Source organism: Pangasianodon hypophthalmus, chromosome 1 (assembly GCF_027358585.1).
Source record: "Pangasianodon hypophthalmus isolate fPanHyp1 chromosome 1, fPanHyp1.pri, whole genome shotgun sequence".
Lineage (NCBI taxonomy): Eukaryota > Metazoa > Chordata > Actinopteri > Siluriformes > Pangasiidae > Pangasianodon > Pangasianodon hypophthalmus.
This window is the reverse complement of record NC_069710.1, coordinates 1,476,978-1,498,183: the sequence shown is the minus strand read 5'-3', so window position 1 is coordinate 1,498,183 and position 21,206 is coordinate 1,476,978. Positions and strand designations below refer to the sequence as shown.

General features: G+C 40.0%; 1 protein-coding gene across 2 annotated transcripts in view; it reads right to left on the bottom strand.

Annotated features, from left to right (window-relative positions):
• Positions 1-2,308: 2,308 nt before the first annotated feature.
• The window catches only part of LOC113526505 (transcription factor HIVEP3), a 56,440-nt gene continuing 37,542 nt past the window's right edge, over positions 2,309-21,206 (bottom strand). For both annotated transcript variants that reach the window (XM_053237853.1, XM_026913594.3), the window contains 6 exons: positions 9,212-13,717; positions 8,925-9,070; positions 6,980-7,155; positions 6,686-6,787; positions 4,690-5,309; positions 2,309-3,984 (listed from right to left, as the gene is read on the bottom strand). In XM_053237853.1, the coding sequence (XP_053093828.1) occupies positions 3,211-3,984; positions 4,690-5,309; positions 6,686-6,787; positions 6,980-7,155; positions 8,925-9,070; positions 9,212-13,342 (5,949 nt within the window). In that variant the 5' untranslated portion in view covers positions 13,343-13,717 and the 3' untranslated portion in view covers positions 2,309-3,210. The remainder of the gene's footprint in view (positions 3,985-4,689; positions 5,310-6,685; positions 6,788-6,979; positions 7,156-8,924; positions 9,071-9,211; positions 13,718-21,206) is intronic.

Sequence of the window (21,206 nt, the reverse complement as noted above, 5' to 3'; positions counted from 1 at the left end):
TGATTGGCTGACAGGAGTGGTATCTGATGTGGTCTTCTGCTGTTGTAGCCCATCCACCTCAAGGTTCAGTGTTTTTTGAATGCTGAGATGCTTTTCTGCTCACCACTGTTATAAAGAGTGTTTATATGAGTTACTGTATACTTCCTGGCAGCTCACTCAATGGTTTTTGTTTCTCGGACCATTGTGTGTAAACTCTAGAGACTGTTGTGTGTGAAAATCCCAGGAGATCAGCAGTTTCTGAAATACTCAAACCACCCCATCTGACACCAACAACCATGCCATAGTTAAAGTCACAGAGATCACACGTTTCATTCATTCTGATGTTTGATGTGAACTTTCACTGAAGCTCTTGACCTGTATCTGCATGATTTTATGCATTGTGTTGCTGCCACGTGATTGGCTGATTAGATAACTGCATAAATGAGCAGGTGTACAGATGTTCCTAATAAAGTGAATGGTGAGTATAATCAAATCCATAGTATGCACCTTTACCTAAGATACAGTAAATATATATATTTTTATGAGAAATGTAAAAAATTTAAAATATTGCAAATCCAGCTCCAAGATTTTGCTGAATCAGCCTTCTCAATTCCTGTTTAATTTGCTGTGTCTTGTGACAGAAATTCAGATATAAAATAACTATTAAAAACAGGAACAACATTTTTTTCCTGCGAATGCATCCTGAGGGAATAAAGGAATAAAAAATGATATATTTAAGCCTAGTCATTTTTATATTATGACATATATTTCATATATTTCAGCCTAGTCTTCTTTTCAAAAAGAAGTTGTTTTTCTTTTTCTGCCTGACAGTGGACTGGACTGGGTGTGGGTCCAGAAATCTGATCCACACTGATGAGTTTCCATTTTCAAACAGTCAACAGATCTGAACCCAGATGATTTTTGGACAGACGCGTTAGATAGCACTCGCAAAACACTGAGGGAATATCGTTTGGAAGAATGGTGTTCATCCCTCCTGTACTGCTCCAGAGACTGTTCTGGCAGCTTGTAGTGCCTCAAAACCTTACTAAGGCACTTTAAGTTGTTTTTCCTTTAACATGTCACCTGTCTATATGATCTATATTGTAGCTGGAGCAAAACTGAGTAACGGCTGACCCACTTAAGCTGATATACTTCTTTGTATTATTATTTAGTCCCATTTGCATTCATGCTTATCAATTTTATGATGATGAAACTGTTATTTAGTATCTTATTCACATATGTTTATGATGTTGAAACAACCTTAATCTAAACATGTGATTATCCTGTGTTGGAGGTTGTGTGCACTGGAGATAAGTGTTGTTACAGTCACTCGTAAAACGATTCAGACCCTATTAGTGAAATTGAAAACATCTTTTTTACAATGTCTTTTTTTATTAGGTGCAAATTTTGGCAACAATTACAATGTCAAGTCTTTCCAAGTCTACCAATATGTACACTCTCTCGGAAATTCAGGAACTTTGCAATAAAGTTGTTGTTACAAACCCTAGACAGACCCTTATTTTTAATACCGGCCTTCTTTCAGAGGTCTTCTCTGTGTGGTGTTTTATTTCTTTTTGCTAACTTTTTCACTTCTTCAGCAGCAGCAGGTTTTTTTTTTTTTGAGGTTCTGTGCTCTGCAATTCTTTTTACACTGAGATTCTGAGATGTTTTGAATGCTCTTTGGCCTTATGGTTGAATCCTGAAACCCATTAGTATTAAACCTAAACTATAAATAAAGCATCATTTATTTTTATATATATATATATATATATATATATGTTTTGTTTTTTTCCACAAACATGACCATTATAGGTAGGGTATGAATATTTTTGCATGCTAGTGTTGGTATTGATTTATTATAGAAGTCACGCTCAAAACTAGATGTGTAATGTAGAGTACACAGAACACTCTAATAGAGAATTAACAGAGAAAAATAAACTTATGCATTACAGGGGAGTGTTAAGAACAAAAGCTGCTAGAGAGAGAGAGAGAGAGAGAGAGAGAGAGAGAGAGAGAGAGAGAGAGAGAGAGAGAGAGAGAGAGAGAGAGAGAGAGAGAGAGAGAGAGAGAGAGAGAGAGAGAGAGAGAGAGAGAGAGAGAGAGAGAGAGAGAGTAAAACACAGCAGACATGTGTGGAGCTTAATCCAGAAGTGTCAGATTTAAGACCTGAAGGGCCACCACACAGCTACTGATTAGCTAATTACCAAGTGCTGCTCTGTATGAACATGGTGGTTTAGAAGAAGACAAAGCTCTGCAGTGCTGAGGCCTTTTAGGGCTAGGTGTTGACACCTCTAGGTTTTAAGATCTAAAAATCTGACAAAAAGATATATTCAGTAATTCCTGGTGCACCTTTATTGGTTCAGAAATAATACATACCTGTGACAAATTTTGGAAGGCTCTTGATACATCCAATCCCATAGCTGTTGACCAACGTCATCATCACCCTGTCCAGTTTCTTTAATTCAAGTCTTCAGAACGTAACAGAAATATACTAAACGAAATTTGTAAAGAATAAAAATTTCATTAAAAAAAAAAACTTTTCAAAACTAAACAAAACGTTTTCCATATTTTCAAATGGCAATAAATATGGATCATAGATCTCTTATCTGTACACAATATCATAGCATATCTTGTTATCTATATAAAAAAATATGACTTCAGTGCAATTTCATTGCAAATCCTTTGCACTCCATCTCAGACTTCAGTACAAACTGCTTTCTTTTACCCTGACTTGCGTTTAGAAAAACTCTATTGTACAAATACCAACTGAAAGACAAATCATATATTTATAAAAGAATTCACAACCTTTCATCTTTGTCTACACTTCAAGCAAGAAATCCTGACAGGAAAGGCACACGTAACTATATGTTGAGTAATACTGGAACAAGGGACAAGATATTGGAATTACTCTTGGTTTAAGTATTCAACTTGGTCATTTATAAATGTTTATAATCATAGTTAATTTTAAGAAGTATTTTACATAGACATATTTAAATAGATACATTAGGATTGAATGTAATGTCAGTAAATACTCAGGGACAGAAGTGATCAATTTTACAGAAACATTGTTTTGTTCAACGGAAAAGTGCATCATATTTCAATCTTGAATATTGCAAAAACAAACATTTACCAAGATACCAACAGTATTGAAAAGTTGTATAAAAATGTAGCATTACAAAACAAAAAGAATAATAATAAATCAATTGATTTTAATGTTGAGCCCAAAGGCTATTAAGTGCTGTCTGGGTTGCTCTCCTGGCTCTGATCTGAGTGGACAGATTTCTCTCCTGCAATCTCTGCTGAAGTTGGGTCATGCTTTTTGGACTGGCCTTCTTTAGGCTCCTCTGGCTCTGATTGTTCACTCTTTCTGTGTAAGGAGGTGCTGGATTCCTTCTCAGAGATATCAGAGCCCCTCTTGTCTCCTTCAATGGTATCTTGGCCCTCTTCTTGAGATGTCTCGGGAACAATTGTGCGAGTCTTGGAGGGCCATGAGCTGCCATATTGTTTACTGTCTTTCTTGTTTTGCTTACCAGAGTCAGATGGTGGAGAAGATTTGGCTGTTGTGGAGCTTGTAGCAGGACAGTGCAGCCCTAATGGCCTGGTTTCCTGTTCCAGGCTGTGTGTCCCACTAACACTCTGTGTTGTTTCAGATTGCAAGTTCAATGATGTGCTCCATGAGCTCTTGCTTAGGGAGAAAGTGAATTCCTCTTTGGGAGAGCTGGGGGATTGAGTGGAAGAGGAAGCTCGCTCCAGTTTGGGGCAGGATCTGGGCCTAAGCTGCACCATCTGGATGCCTCCAATTGGGATCATATGGTAAGGCATGCGGGCCTGCTGCTGTGAATGTAAGGGGAGGTGGCTGAACATGCGGTCCACAGTTCTTGATGGGCTTGGTACATGGGTAGGAGGGTCATAGTGAGGGAAGTGTAGGGCAGAGGTCACCAGGCTGGCATGTGTAGGGCTCAACCTCTGTGAAGCCTGTGCAGTACCGGGTGTACTAGACCTCTCCTGTAGAGGGAGACATGTGAATGCTGTACAATCATACTTCCAACACAATTTGTTGTTTTCAACATTTATGGAACACATTTATTCCAGACTAACTTCTACCTCCACTCACTCTCTGCTTGCTTACAAAGTTACACTGCTGATCACTTAAAGATGATAGTTTGCAAGGCTATTTAATGAGAAGTGAAAAAGAAAAACAACAGTGTATTTAAGACAGGTTTAACCAAAGCTCAGATTTAATTTCAAGAACTGCAACAATGTCAGGAGACCCAAAATTTCACAACAGTACTGACAAACTAACAGATGGTTTATGGTCAACATTGCAAAACAACATATTCTTTTTCGGATGTCATCCATCAGTATGACCATCTATCTCTGATTGCTGAATCTTTATGACATTTTTAACAAATAGACAATAGACATGGTCACAAAACAGCTCTACAGAAATCTGGAACTAGAGCTCTAATGAGAAAGCCAGACGCTGCAGTGACAAGGAAATGCTTCTTAGATGACGATGATGAATAAATGTTGAGAGGAACCAGACTCAGAGAGGAACCTATCTTTTTTTTGGGTGACACTGGATAGTGTCATTATGCTGATTACAGTATGCAGTCATATAGTGAAAAGGCAAACAATACTAAATGTGTTGAAAAGGTGTGACTATTTGAAAAGTCAGATGCATCCCTAATTAGTGCTCATGAGACTCACCTGCTGGCTCTCTCTGGATTTAGTGCTTGGTTCCCAGTGGAAGTGGCCAGGAGAGCTGTGGGCTCTGTGCTGAGTTCTGAATGGTGTTGGAGAGAGTCGGGCTCTGGAGCTCCTATAGCGGGCAGGAGAAAGAGGACGCAGCGGGGAGAAAGACCTGAGCGGGGACGCTGTGAGAGGAGACGGGCCTCTTTCAGGGGAAGGAGAAAGATGTCGACAGGGAGACGACAGCTCCAGTCTAGGAGAGACACTCCGGAGAGGTGAGCCTTCACTAGCAGGAGAGAAGGCTCGGGGAGAATGCTCCCAGGCCTTAGAGGAGAAGAGTGCCCTCTTGCTGTCTGGAGATATAGCTTGTCCACCCCTCCATGGTTGGACAGGAGAGAGCTGCTTTTCTCTTTCTTCTCTCTCTGAAACAGTAAGGCTTGTGGGACCTGTCTGTGAGCCCGGACCACTGTCTGACTGGTGCGTATCTGTAGAGCAGGACGAAGGAGCATCTTCATGGGAGGAAAACTCCTCCTCTTCCTCCTCGTTATCTTCATCATCCTCATCTTCAGAGTCTTCAATGTCAGAGAACTGGTGCTCCTCCTGGTCCTCTGACTCATATACTTGCCCCTCACTGGTCCCTAACACACACAAAGGGCTTCGGGTTAAAACAGAGGTGTACATATGAAATACTAAGTAATCATATTAGGATATATACACAGCAACCTGACCCAGAGACAGAAGCAATATATACAGATATATTAAAAAAATTATCATACACTCAGACAATACATGTTCATTACTCAAATATGCATGTTCATATAACTGTCATGCCTCCTCCATTCATGACTATATTTAAAGCCTGCTGAATAGCGCATGTTTGAATAAACTGTCCTTGGTGCTCCTCAGTCTGGCAGGGAGAAAGAGATGGGTGGCTTTCATTTTCTGTTCTATATACAGCATACCAACTGAAATTGGAGGCCAGATTAGAAAGCTTCTCTTTATGGCAGACCAGTCAATTTCAAATGGCCTTCACAAACATGAGCACACTGTACCTGAGTGCCCAAGAAATCACGACAACATTTATCATTATATTAACGATGCATCTGTGATTTTCAAGGTTTGGACAATGAGAAACTTCATGATAAAATTCAGCTACAGTTCCTATCAAGGGTGAAAATTTCACATAAATGATGCAAAAACTCTTGAAGTGCTCACGGTTGATGTGAAAATGAAAAGCTTTGTATTTTCTTTTGTGAACAAAGTTAGCTTTTTTATAATAATAATTTGTGATGGGTACAGTTAGTTAAATGTATATTACTAAACATACTTTTTAAACATTACATTGCTAAAAATAATTAAAAATACTCATTCAATTTTGAACTGAACTCGTGTGATTTGCATAGTGGCCGTTAACCCACACGGCTTCAATTATACATGAATCCAAACACTTGTAATGTAAGAATGTAAGAAAATGTCCAAGATATCAAACTAAAAATTAACCCCCGTCCCTGGCAGTAATGTTTTAGCGCGACTTTTATGCTAAAATAACTTCAAATAAGACACTACACTTAGGCAAGTTGAAGAAACCACAGATGATACAAACTACAGTACTGAGGTAGAAGTCACTTAACTTTACACTACTTTAAGCTACTTCACCCATGTCTTGGTAGTGATTTGAGACAGCAAATGTTAAGCTCTTCCACTAAAGAAATATGCCTGTAATTCCCTAATGTTTAATCTTTTAAAATTTCAGAATTGTATATAAATTGTAGTTATTACACAATCACTCAGAATGAATGGTTACGCATTTAATTCAAGAAAAAAAAATTGATTAATAAAATTTGTTTAATGGCGATCACAGATGGTTTGCTGTCTTCATGTTAAGACAATCATACATCAGTCCATCGTCTATTCATACTCCATTCATACTCCACTGTTAATCAATAAGGATAATACGTCTTTTTTTTTTTTACACTACAGCTAGAGAATGGACCAGTGTATATGAACATCCTACCTGGTTCCTCAGTCTCCAGCTCATCTACAGATGATTCAGACACACCCTTCTCCAGGCATTTCTTACCATGTGCCTTCGATTTCATGTGTTTGGTGAGGTTCCCTGTCAGGAAGGAAATTAATAGAGGAGCAATTTCAAAAATGAAATCAAGTATGAAAGGTTATATGAAAGGATCACTAACGAAGAGCAGTAATGCATTATGGATTTTTTTTATACTTTCACATAAAGGTTTGTGGTTAAGATCTGTTGAGTAGTAGTGTAGAGTAGTGTATCTATGAAACCTGCATGACTCACCTTTAGTTTTGAAGGCAAAGTTGCAGTGCTTACAGACATAGGGACGGATATCTGTGTGAGTGCGGATGTGTTTCTTCAGCATGCTGGGCTTTTTACAGCGGATCCCACACTCACCACACACATACTTCCCCCTCCCTCTCCCTCTCACATATACATACTCTTCATTAGACTTATACCTGAAGAGAGACAGAGAGACACACAAAAATGTTCACTCTATCTGGGATCTTAGTAAATCAGGACCTAAATATTTTACTGAAAATGGGAGGGTATCCCTTCACTCCCCCTAATTTTCTATAGCCACCATCCTCCTGCCAGTAGAGGAAAATCCATGTTTGTCCATGGTTTACATGGGCATATTTTCAAAAGCTAGACATCTGGCTGTTTGCTAAAGCCCAAAATCAGCAATATGTGAAAAACCTGCTTATTGTTAGCTTTAAAAGATGATTAAGGTGTTTGTCTAAATTTAACCAGCTCGCATTTCACTCTCATATCACTTCAAACTATGATGGAAGCGTTTTTGGAAGATATTGGATCACCTATTTGTCAGAAACACACTCTGACAACGTTTGAGTGGAACAGTCCTAAGAATCGTTTGGACAGAATTCAACTGATGGAGTTTCAGATCGTTTTTGGAAAACTGGTGCACATAGACAGGTGATGATGTTGGGACAAATGGAGATGGGATGGAGATATGCATATGTCTTGTATGTTGAATTAAGGCCTGATCTTTACAGAAATGTTTCTATTATAATGAAAATCCTACTTTTACAAAAACATTATCTGATTGAATTAACTTTCTTCAAAACACCTTGCATTCACAGAACTGAAACAGCCACATCATTTCACAAACAATACTTTTGAGTATTTATTGTGAGACCACTCCCTGCATTGTAGTAAATAAAGACAGCAGAAGAAAGAATTTCTTAGATACAGTAAAAAAGAGAGAGAGAAAGAGTGAGCAGAGAATAAGAGAGATTGAAAGAGCCCATATTTACCACATTTTCTCAATGTGTCACTAATTGTATCTCACAAAGAAAGAGTGAGGTAAGCCGACAGCAGAGATGTTGAGATACATGGGTACTGATGTGAGAAACAGTGGAGAGGAAACAGAATGAAAGAGAAACTGCACAAATAGAGATGGATGTGGATAGGGAGTATGTGGGTGTGTGATTGAAGAATTACGTAAGCGAAATAGATGCTGCATGAGATACAAAGTAAAGCAGGGTGGTGTCGTGTCTCGTTTTAGCACCCATGACAAAATTGCAAATATGACATTAGCATAGACCTACAGCATATGATGGACTCAAGTAATGAGTGCTATAAACTCAACGTAATGTTAGTTTATTTCATACATCCACTTATCTTTTATATCTATTTCAACCAATGGTATATTAACAGACGAATAAGTAGTTGTACTGGTTTTAGACTCAAATCACAATAAACAGTAAAGAGAGGAACATTTTTTCTTCTCACCACTACAAGCACCATTCAGAACTAAATATAAAACAAATGACCTAATCTCCCTGTGGATTCATAAGAAGCCTTACCATAGGCATTATTCCAGAGAAACCAATAAACCTAGAAATCTGTCATCAATCACTGGACATGAGCTGATGCAATTTCAATAAGCAGCAGACTTCAGCCATAAATCTCTCTCAAGATAACAGTGCTCTCTCTATATATGTGTCTCTGTTTTGGAAGTGTAAATCCCGAAAGAGAGAGGTAGTACTAAAAATAGTCCATTATACCTTGCCTTTGTCACTCAAAATGCAACCAGTACAGCCAAAGAACAGAACTGATGAACTGTATAAAAACAAGCTTCCTATCTCTACACACTTTAAGTGGGGTTGTATAAGATATACTAAAACATTTAAACAAGACTGGGATATTAGAGAGTGGCATGATTATAAATAAATTATATTCTGAAAGCCAAATAATCACTCACCCTCCCTCAAAGATGCAAACACGTAGTGGCTCACTGTGCTTTGAGGTGGTAGGAGTCTCCTCTGTACTTCTCACGTCTTTTTCAACCCTCTTAGTCAGAGGCTCTTCTTTCTCTTTTACTGGAGTGCTCAGTGTTTTGGCATGTACCTACACCCCAGAAAGACATAACATGACATATTTGTACCCAATAATACTAAACTATACACAATACTAAACGCACAACAACACACTAGCAAATGTGGATGGAAGACAATCTGAGAATTTATAGTAAATTACAGTAACACTTACCTCTGATACCCTGGGTGTTTTGTTGCCAACCAGCTTGTCAGTTGTCAGAGGTGGTGTTGTAGCCATGGTGTAAACCTCAGAGCTGTACATTTGCTTAGAACGCAGTAGTGACAATACTATTTTGGTGGACAGACCAGGTAAATTGGGGTTATACATGCTCACACTCCAAGAGGAATAAACTGAAGTTTGTGGATTTGTGTGGGCAGATGGGTTAGGCTTGGTATAATTCAGGTAGCACCAGCTCACTGATGTACTTGTGTGTAGACTGGGGTATAAGGGGTCAGTGGAATCTGTGGATCTCTCTGGAATCTCAACCACTGATACACATCTGTGGCCCTCTTCCTGCCTTTCCTCTTTTTTAAGTCCAGTTTCCACCTGGGAAATCTCTGGCTTATTCACCATAAATTCAGTTATCTTTCCTTCCTGCTCTTGTTCTTTCTCCACAGCTACCTCTACTCCTTTTCTGTTCCTTAGCTCCCCCTTGTTTGTTCTTTGGTTTTCCTCCAGAAATTTCTCACAACATTTACTTTCTTCTCCACTTTCTTCTGCTTCTTCTTCTTCCTTGATTCGTTTCTGTTGCCGTTGTGCCTCTAAGCTGAGTTCTAGACTACCTGCAGGGGAAAGCATTCGCTTATTTCCTCCAGCACAAAGTTGCCCACAACTATCATCAGATGCAATTTCTGCTCGAAATTCTAAAGGAAGGGATAAAGGAATGCAGGTTTTAAGATTAGGAGTAGGGAGCCTAAGGTAAGATCTCTGAAGCTTAGTGCCCTCAAGTTTCTCCATGATGACCATGGCTGTACAGCAAATTGGCTGCTGAGACCGTGTTGTAGCTAAAATTTGTGAAATGGTCGTGTACATGGCACTAGCATATGTAGGAATATGAGTCTGTAAGCGCACAGGCACCACCAGTGACACCACTGGTCTAAGCTGCTCAAGGCAAGTAGCAATGATGGGGCGAGGCTGGTGCCGAGTGACAAGATGGTGATGTGGAGAACCTCTTCTATGTGTAGAGGAAGGAGAAGAACTAGAATCGCCAATAGTTGAAGCCAAGGGATCCTGAATGTTTAGACCGCTCGTTGGGTACTGCAATGAGAGTAAAGTAGGAAAAGGCTGAACAGGAAGGCCTAGGTGCTCAGCTAAATGATGCTGTCTTGGATGAAATGAAGATGGCACTGTTTGTATGAGAGCCTGCTGAAGCATATGACTAGAAAGCACCTCAGATATTGTTGTGACTGGTAGAAGTCCAGTTATCTGTTGTGAGGAAAAGGTTTCTGGACTAGCCAGAGGGTAAACTGTAGGTGGAAGAGGGAGGGGATTTTGAAAAAGCTGCAGAGTTTTGCCCAAAGTCTCTGGACTAAGTCTAGAACTACTGCTTGCTCTGTGCTCACCAACTGTTAGGGCAGCATGGCCAGGATAGGACTGATGGATGTTAGATGATGATTCTTCCTGATCAGGCTTCTCAAGGGTTGCATGTTTCACCAAGAGACATTTTCGCCTCTCTTTCCAAGAAGATGAAGTAGGTCTTGGAGACAGGGATCCACAGTCAAATGACTTGCTTCTTGTCTCTACTATCTGGGCAGGGTGTGGTGGACTTGCAGGAGCCTGCTCAGAGGCAGAGCGATGCATTTCCCTGTGATAATGTTGATAGGCACCTGGTACAGTAAGCATGTGGGACCCTTGGGAGCTCCATGTACCAGCCTGCATTTCAGGGTCAACCTTTCCTGTTTCGTCAAAGGATGTAGATCGACTAGAGGTGTGAGAAACATTACTCTCTTGGCTAGGACTGCGTGGTAGGGATACCGATTCAAAGCTAGATTCTCCTGATGACTGGGGTGCCTCTGCCAAACGGAGACGTTTCTTTTTTGGTGGCAGCTTTTCCGCAGGGAGCTGAGCCAGACTTTGACTACGCTGAGGCCACTGAAACTCCTCCTTCTCTAATTCTCTTGGGATATATGTACTTGCTGGCGGTGAAACCATCTCAGGATCTGGTTCTTTTGTAACCAAGATTTCTGGGACTTGAATCTTGGGCTGTCGAACTAACCTGGATGTGGAGGTTTGCTTGGGCTCCTGTGATTGTTTATGTTCAAGTTCTGACTCCTGAATTTCTATAGACATGCTTTCCTGTTTTTCAAAGGAGCTGGTGTGCTGGATTACAGATATTTCTTTGTAAGGGCCAATTTTTTCTGGTTCAATTTGTGATACAGTACCTGAGAAGCCCTGAAAATCTTCTTTATTCTCTATTGCTGATGTGGTGAGATGGCTGCTAAAGGATATAGCTGCTGGACCTGGACTAGGAGGGTCCTCCTCTAGACTTTCTTCTTTCCTTCTCTTTCGTATAGCCATAGCCATTGCTTTAAACTTATAGTGCATTATTTGTCGATGATCTTCTTGTTCAGCAGCCGCTTTCTTCTTGCTCTGATGTTCCTGCTTATTCATACAAGAAACTCTGTGTGCTTCATAATCGTCCTGTTTCTTCAAGTGAGTTCCACATATCTCACACTCATAAAGTCGTATTCCCTTTTGCTGGTTCCATCCCGATTCTGTGGAAACAGAGGAACCAGCTTCTGTTGTAAGGTCAGCTCCAACTGGCATTTCAATGGCAGGCTGGCGTCTTAACATTCGATGATGGTGGCCAACCCTCAGCTCCGCTGATGCAGCCTGCTGCTCATCAAAAGATTGGCTGAGACGAAATCTGTGTGATATTGAGCTAGCCGGATCATCTTTCCCACTAGAGGATGGAACTGACTGACTTCTCAGAAGAACAGCACTGGGACAATGACTAGAAAGTGTGCCTTCAATTAACTGTGAATGCTGTACATCAGTGGCATAACCACTTAGAATAATTTGTCCGGTAGTGCCACTAGTTCCAGGGAAATCTTCCTTTGGATCTTTTGGCGAAGAAAACTTAGCAGACTCAATACTACTTCTTCTAGAGAGGGAAGAACGTCTAGGTTTGACACTGTCAATTTCACTTGTGTCAACTACAGCTTCATTTATAGTAATTAATTTTGTAATGTGTTCAATGACTTGCGTCTTAGGCACAGTGAAAGGGATGGACTTTTCCTCATGCCCCAAAGATGATGAAGATGATGACTGAAGATGCTGATGTGGAATTCTTTGTTGTTGGCCTAATCGTCCATACTTTCCTAAAATAATTTCAGCATAAGATTTAACATTGGCATTGGGAGGGCTCACCTGGGATAATTCAGCACTGCCATAGCTAGAAAAGTAGCCAGATTCAGTACTGCCCTTACTACCAGGACCCAATGAAGACGATGGGCTCTCATCTGGTGATTCCATAGGAGCTCTTTTCCTCTCACTGAGTCGCATAGCTAACCTTTGTTTGATTGCCTGGGAGTCCTCTGTTCTTGGCCCTTCCTCTGAAAATGAGATTTCCACCTTGGAGCTTTTTCTTAGAGCTGGCCTGTCTTGAGAAGTAGATGGCTGATGCTGACCAGTCTCATCTTCAGACTCTGTGCTATCTGCTTCTGTTGCTTCTTCCTGCTCATCTCCTACTGTACCACTTTCAACTCCACTGAAACTGTATTCTTCACGTCTAGATGCCAAGCCAGCTTTTATTCGATGGGCATGGGATTTACGATGTTTGTACAGGTTACTTTTAGTCTTAAATGAGAAACTACAAGGGACACAAGGATAGGGTCTTTCTCCTGTGTGGGAGCGGATATGTTTTTGGAGAACACTGGGTTTTGCACATGGCCTTCCACAGTAAGAGCACACATACTTCCCTGGCTTTTGGGGCTTACGCTCCCTTCTAGATGTGGTGCCTTCTTGTAATTCCTGACTGGGGCAAGATGGAATACTCTGAAGATGAGGAACTGGGGTAGAGGATTCAAGAGATGATGAAGAGTAGCTGCCTCCAGAGGGGCCTGGCACATCTTGTAATTGCCAAGCTTCCCCAATCTGAGACTGCTGTTGCTGCTGCCTCTGGAGCAAATCACGACGTTTTGGCTGCCTTTTTTGATGCCGGCCTTGTGATCCATGGATTGGTAGTGAGGTAGCCTGTTCCTGTATCTGAGGAAACCTACCCCTAAGTGAAGATTCAGGCAGAGCTTGTTGTTGTCCACCAGATCGCTCCCCATCAGACGGCCGGCTATGCTCTGCCTCCATAGAATGTGGGGAGGAAGCCCTTATGGACACACTGGGAATGCCTTTATGACCACCTGACCCCTTAGCATTATTTCCCACGGCACAGAAACATTTTGAGAAAAATAGCACATGACTTTATGTACAAGTATGTACTGGTTTTTGTTAAAATTCATTCATCAGATGAAGAAATCAAACCGGGCCAAAGAAGAGCAGATGTCTTTTCTATGCTGAAACTCTCACCTCCCAACCCAAATTCATCATTGTATCATTCCTTTGGAGCTTGGAAGGAAGGACGAAAGAACAGACTATTTTTGAGTTACTTTCTCCACTGATATGTTAGCAGGTGTTCAAGCCCTTCTTTCTCACAGGTAGTCATATGCCCACACTGCAGAGGCCCTACAGAAAAACAGAAACAAGAAACTTAAGTATGGCTTTCACTGTGTAAGGTTACATGCTTGTTCATCAACAAAAGCAGTTTTGCTGTAAAAGCCAGAAACAGAATCTAGATTTGCAGGACTTGGGTTTTTACTTTTCTCTAAATTAATCCAGTATTTAAAAAAAGAAATTTCACAGCCAAGAGAATCCTATTTTATTCAGCGTTGAATGTTCAGTGTATTTCAACAAGATCCAAAAGAACCTGACAGAAACAGAATACACAAGCTTCTTAAATAGGTTATTTTCTGACTTTCTGACAAATTTTCTTGTCTGGTTCCATTTACATATTTAAATTGAATGGAAGTAAGATTAAACTGCAGAATTATTAATCAATTCGGGTTTAGCGTGAATAACCTCATGAACAATTTGGGTCATGATTTCAAGATGTAGAATATGGCTCAAAACACTGTCAAATAACAGTTTACATAATGAAACATCTCTTAAAGTTGCATTTTGCAATAATTATGGAACACACTACACATATACACTAAGCTCTAGACATTAACTGTTTGACCTTATGTGCCTGATTTTGACGGCTAATACTTGTTTTACGGAGAATTGCAGAATTCTTGCATAAGGGTGCATATGCAAACTTACTCAGTAGCAAATTACATTAGACCCATCAATTCCACAAAACTAACTCTTAAAACAAACCCAATGAAAACAGACCTATTGAGAGTTGTCCAATAGAGGGTGCTGTGGATTTAAGCCAATGAGGGTCATGGATTGTTTAAAAACCCTAAGGTGCGACACAAGGCCATTTAGCTACTAATGAATATTGGTGTTTGTTTTTACATAATTAGTTAATCATCTTTTACCTAGTTGTGTTTTACCCTCAACAGACAAAACTTTGAAATTGTTAGAAGAGTACGTTTCTTGAGGTGACCATCATGTATTAGCAGCCAATCGTTTACAGGTTATATACGAAAAACTGTATTGCATGTATACAAATATCAGCTTTACTATGCATACCATAAATCTAAATTTTATGCGTAAGAAACAGTTTAAAACCTTATCTATGCAATGTTGATATATGCTAAGAATTAAAAGTAGCCTAGTGAAAATATTTACATTTAAATACAAACAATACAATATACACTCAACGGACATTTTATCAGATACACCTGTATGCCTACTCATTCGTGCAGTTATCCAATCAGCCAAATATATGGCAGCAGTGCAACACATAAAATCATACAGATACTGGTAAAGAGCTTCAGAATGTGGAAAAATGTGATCATCAGTTTTGATGGTTGTTCATGCCAGATTGCCTGATCTGAATATTTCAAAAACTGCTGATCTCCTGGGATTTTCACGCACAACAGTCTCTAGAGTTTACACAGAATGTTGTGAAAAAAAAAATAAAAAAATCTAGTGATTGGCAGCTCTACGGGCGGAAATGCCTTGGTGATGACAGCAGTCAGAGGAGAATAGCCAGACTGGTTCAAGCTGACAGGCAGGCTACAGTAACTCAAATAACCAATCTTTACAACTGTAGTGAGCAGAAAAGCAATCTTTACAACTGTAGTGAGCAGAAAAGCATCTAACAACATAAAGCTTCCACTGAAAGGCCCTTAACCCTATCTGCTCCAGGAGAACTGTATCATGGCTGACCCTGTGCTCTGAGGCCTCAAAACTGAACAGTTGAAGATTGGAAACACATCACCTGGTCTTCAAACTCTCCAGTTTGGGCTTTCCCATAACAGACGTAGGCTTTGATTACAGAAAAATCATCTCTGGTCCTCTGTAGATCAAGCCATTAGCTTATGGGAAATTAAATTACGCAGGGTAAGTGACATTTGAAAGTGCATCAATACTAAAATTATGAAATAACTAACACAAGAAAAACATGCCATATGCTTCTCTCTCCCAACTAATGTTCAACAAGGCTGAGACTCAGTTTAGTATAACATGACAGAGTGGCTAGTACTCACATAAGGACAGAGAATGAGCAATGATATGATGAGCAAAGACAGAAGTGCTTCAAGAGGGAGAATATAGGAGTATAAGTTCCTGAATTACTAATAACACTGAATTCACAAGACATTTCCACTGAGTAGGTTTCTCCTGACAACAAGTACCATATGCACACACACACACACACACACACACACACACACACACACACACACACACACACACACACACACACACACGGTTGCATAGCCATTCATAAAAATATTCTGTTAAAACAGAATACTATTACAATAATGTTAAAAGAGAATACTGTTACAACACCAACCCATGGAAATAACCAAGTCAACCAAGCTAACCAAGCCATGTACACAACCACTACCAAATATTCTGCCTGTTAGTTCGTTCCAAAACAATATATTACTGAGTCGGAGAACAAAAATAACTTCTATAATCTAACATTTCTGTGTTGCTGTAACTCACCCTGACAATTCTGTAAAAGAAATTCACAGTCAGCGCCGTGGTATCAAGTCGGAATTGGTGGGAAATTTGTACGGATACGTCATACACTGGGTGAAATCCGCATGCCCCTGATGTGTAACTTATTATTTACTGCTAGCTAAAACACAGAGCAGTAAATAATAAGTCCTATCTGGCTTGTGCCTAATGTTCTCAGAGGTTGGAGAACAACATATACCGATAAAAATACACTGAAAACACATACTGAATGATAAAATACACACATCAGTAGAGACCAGAGGTGATAGTAAAGAACAAAACTACTTTATGTAGCTAAAGTTAGTGGGTTAACTGTCAGTGTTGGAAGCCTCTCAGATGCACACTGATGTGCACGATAAAGATCTTTATTCTCAAAATGATCAAAATCTCGATTATTTGTGCCATGTCCCAAACTGCAAATACCGTACTAAACAGTTTCACTACATCACTGGCATCATTAATATTTAGACAGACTACATGGTGCACATTATATAGTTTGAGAATCAGCCCTGAATTCTCTCTGAATGCGTGCTGACTTGGTACTTTCACCCATGAGATTAACCCGTGCAGTGGAAAATTCAACCCACGTTACTAAATGTTCTTCTGCAAGTAGCTTGCAATGGAATTTTTCTACCAGAAAAAATCTTACATCCTGCAGCTTTCAGAAATACACAGAAACAAAAAAAACAGTATTATATTCTGAAGAACGTAATTCTGGTGCCAAAACAGCAGCTAAATTATGTAGTCTCAGGATCAATGTCTTGTGTTCTGTATGGAAGTCTGACTACCAGATATTTACTCTGAACCTTTACCACCAGCCACAAGAAGCTCCTGCAGCTAGTGGTTTTAAGTAGCTAAGCATTTCATTAAGGCCAACATGGGTGATTCATACACTTATTTATGATGCAAGTGTTTAAGGGGTACACTAGGCATCATGTGGGCACTACTGTATTGTGAAGATGTGTGTCTGTGTGTGTGTTGAAATGGAAATTTGGTTGAGCGTAATATATCAGAAGCAACGACAGAGGAAAGGTGTGCAGAGTCAGCAACCAAATGATGCCACTAGTGCTGGAGAGAGGAGATTCCCTGCCCCACATTCATACTCACACTAGAACAGTAATGATTCTCAGATAAATATGTGCTATATAACTGAGCACATATTCATAATGTTCAAAGTCAAAATGGCTTTAGATGGCAGAAACAGCTAACTACAAGCAAAGGTGCTTAAGCTAATGAGAGTATGAACACTTTTTTTTTCCAGAAAGCAACACTAAATAAAATGGAAATAATGTGCTGGATAAATATTACTTCCCACGAATACGTAATACTTTAGCGCTGTGCCCAGGTACATTGATGAGCACTCAAGTAAAAAACACATTTTATTTCTTAACCTGTTCTGAGAACTTAACACACCTGGTTTCCAATGTGGCTGTGAACACAGAGAGAGGGAAGAGACAGGAAAACAGTTAGCAAACCAGTCGCCATTCCTATTAATGCTTATTTACACTATTGGTTTGGTTGCCAGCTAGTAACTTCTAACTATAAAGAAGTCAGGAAACTGTGCTGCATTAGCAGTTAGCTCGTGCAAGTTCATGGTACAAACAGTCAGAGCTCTTAATACTCTTAATACCTAATTTCCATGCACTGTTTGGTTACAGTGAAGCACATAGCCATGACCAACCATCACCAACACAACTGCTGGAACATAGTAATAGTGCTTTTAAAACAGTAATGTGTTAAACAAAATTTTCCCTCACTAGTTCACACTTCTTGGGCATACAATTGTTCCATTCAACTGCTTTAAATAAACCACTTTAATGTAATCACACAGTGCATTATGAAGCCTCAGAATGCGACTGGTAAATAAACTTTTTCATATCAGTGTCAATTTTTTGTGATATTGCATAAATGCATGTTCAGCCGAGGTCTGTGCTTGAGAGGCTAGAGACGCTCATAAATGGACAGGTCGCTCACTACTCATTATTTAAAAAAAATAATAATTACTGAAACATAAGCAGTAGTGCTTCATTCAGGATTTTTTTACTCTTACATGAAAGACATGATTTCATGTAAATTTACTGAAGCTGAAACACTGAAACTCATCACAAAAAAGCTTAATTACATGCAACAATACAAAAAACTGGAAACAATGCTAAACATTTGATAGTGATAGTGATAGTGCCAGATGATAATTAGCCTTAGTCTTTCTTATTTCTAATATCTGGCATATCTTTTTTAAAAAAGAAATACACAGATATAGTCACCTGGTCTTTTTCAGTTCAGTTTTGGGGTAGCCTGTGCCCAGTGTAGCCTCAGATTCCTGTTCTTGGCTTGCAGCAGTGGAACCCATGTGCTTAATGCGGATGGTCTACAGCTGCATAAAGGTTCACCATGTGCATTCTGAGATGCTTTTCTGCTCACCACAGTTTTATCGAGTGGTTATCAGAGTTACTATAGCCTTCCCTTCAGCTTGAGTCTGACCATTCTCTTCTGATCTCTCTCATCAAGACATTTCTGCCCACAGAACGTTTTTGTTTTTCGCACCATTCTGTGCAAACTCTAAAGATTGCTGTGCATGAAAATCCCAGGAGATTAGCAGTTTCTGAAATACTCAAACCAGTCCATTTGGCATCAACAAATATGCCACAGGCAAAGTCACTGAAAAAAATCATTTTCCTCATTCTGATGTGAACATTAACAGAAGCTCTTGACCTGTATATGCTTGACTTTATGCACTGCACTGCTGCCACATGCTCGGCTGATTGGATTTTTGCGCGATGTATATTTAGGTTTAGATTTAGCTTGCTTTCTAACCCAACATGAACTTTGCAGGCAGATAGCCAAGGCAAGGTTTAGAATTAAAATATTTTACTGTCATTTTTGGTAAAAGTATATATATATATACATGTATCCCAAAGCTTGGTGTTTTTATATAAGCTTTGTGCTCTTTATCAAACACCTTCCTTTGCTTTGTGCTGCCTGTTCAGTGAAGGAAGCAGCGAATGCCAGTTACTTCTGCATATGGTAGCTCTAACTTCAAGTCAGATATTAACAACTTGCCAATGTGGATGCAGTTGGATTTTGTTTCTGGGAGATTGCAGGTGGATTGACCCTCTTGAGGTGAAGACTTGGTGTTTTAGAGCTGATGTCATCATTGTGGATGGCCAGTTAGAAGCAAGTGAAAACGAAATCACTGATATTCACCGATATATATTTGCTACATGTTTTTAATCATGCTGTTTAATTATAATGAAACAGATTAACAGCTTCTTATATATATATATATATACACACACACACACACACACACACACACACACACACACACACACACACAAACTGTACTGTCTCTCTTCCTATTTTCTTTTCTTTCCTGGCTGCCTTGCGGCGGTTCCCATAGAGACGGGCCTACAGCTAGCCGTGGCAGATGGAGGGTGAGTTGGAGCTCTAAATTTGTCTCCCAGCATCCTCTCTGAGTACAGCAACATGCTGGCAGCAGGAAGTGGGCAATCAGACTGACCTCGGCACGTGAGTGGCACTGTCTCACGACCCCACCTACCCCTTGCCGAGCGTTCAACATGTTCATTCAAAATAAACCGGCAGCACTGGCCGACCCTTTTAAATGCCACACTACAGGAGTCACAGGCACAGCTCACCACCTGCCCATACTGGCAGGGATATCAATGCCATCACGGGGCAAAAAACATCACCACCCTGAAGGACCTTACTGAAAATGGTTAGTATCCACAATAAGGACCATGGCTTAATCTTCCAGCCAGACTTACATGTTCCAACAGACATGAACACATTTACACAAAAGCAAACCCAGCCTGAAAGCTGGCCATATACATTAATTTACACTGAGGTAAAAAGAGTCAGTAACACAATCAACCTGGTGTTTTAAAGTAACCATTATTACACAGGAGGAAACAAAAAATATAGACTTACATCTTATGACAGATCTCATAAAAACAAGGACCTCAGACGGATGTTCACTGAACACACCCTGCTTGCATCCTGCATTGTGCTAAATCTTTATAGTCATGCTAAATCTGATGGCAAGCTCTAAATGAAGTACAGACAAAAAAAAACTTAAATGTTAAATAAGGGATCTTGGATACACTACCAAAAAGTCAGACAGACAAATGAACCTAAGGGAGGAAAAAAGGCTGGAAAATTCATTTTTGCAGTGCTGCAATGCAAGAACCTGAGAGGCAAGCTTGTTCCAGGAAAGCTGGAGAAGCTACTTTCGTTCTCTGAGAATGGGCTCATGGTGAAGAACAGAATTTTCTCTTTTACCAGGCCATGAATATCTCAAGGACTGAGTACATTTCCTCATCTGAGCAGTTACTACATTATGAGCAATACATCGCAGGAATAATGATTTTTTTTAAACAAAACAAACCAAAACAAACAAACAAACACACAAAACAAACAAACAAATTTACAATATGCCTGGTTTGCAAGTAAAGAAAAACACTAGTATGTGCTCCAGTAGTTTTAGTGCTGGCTGAGCTGTGAATGTACAATAAACAACACATGAACACGCATTCAGGAAGGATAACAATTCGTATAATTTACAAGCAGTGTCGGTTTCATTCATTTATTCTTTGGAACAACTGAAGCTGCTTTCACTGCCAAGCCGCCCACAGCAACTTTCTGCACGGTCCCGTCAATTGCCTGCTCCCTGCCTTTTCAAGTGTGACGCCGAGAGAAAGAATCTACCCACATCAGGAAGTGAATGAAATACAGCCGCTGTCAGTGAGAACGTGTATGAATCAGACACCCCGCTGCACCTTAACGAACGCACAAAGCCGCCTCCTCAGCCGCCACAGAGCGCTTTGATAAGGTTAGTCATCCTCCAGCGGCGCTTCAAAGCCTCTTTAGTTTCTCCTTACGGTCACCTCTCCACGCTCTCCTCGCTTAACCTTCTAGAAACAAATCAGTGTTAATGAGTAAGTCTCTCTCTGCTTTTCAGAAGTGCCCTTTAACTGCACTTCACTATCCTTTCCCTGATGGAGACAGACTCGCATTGGCA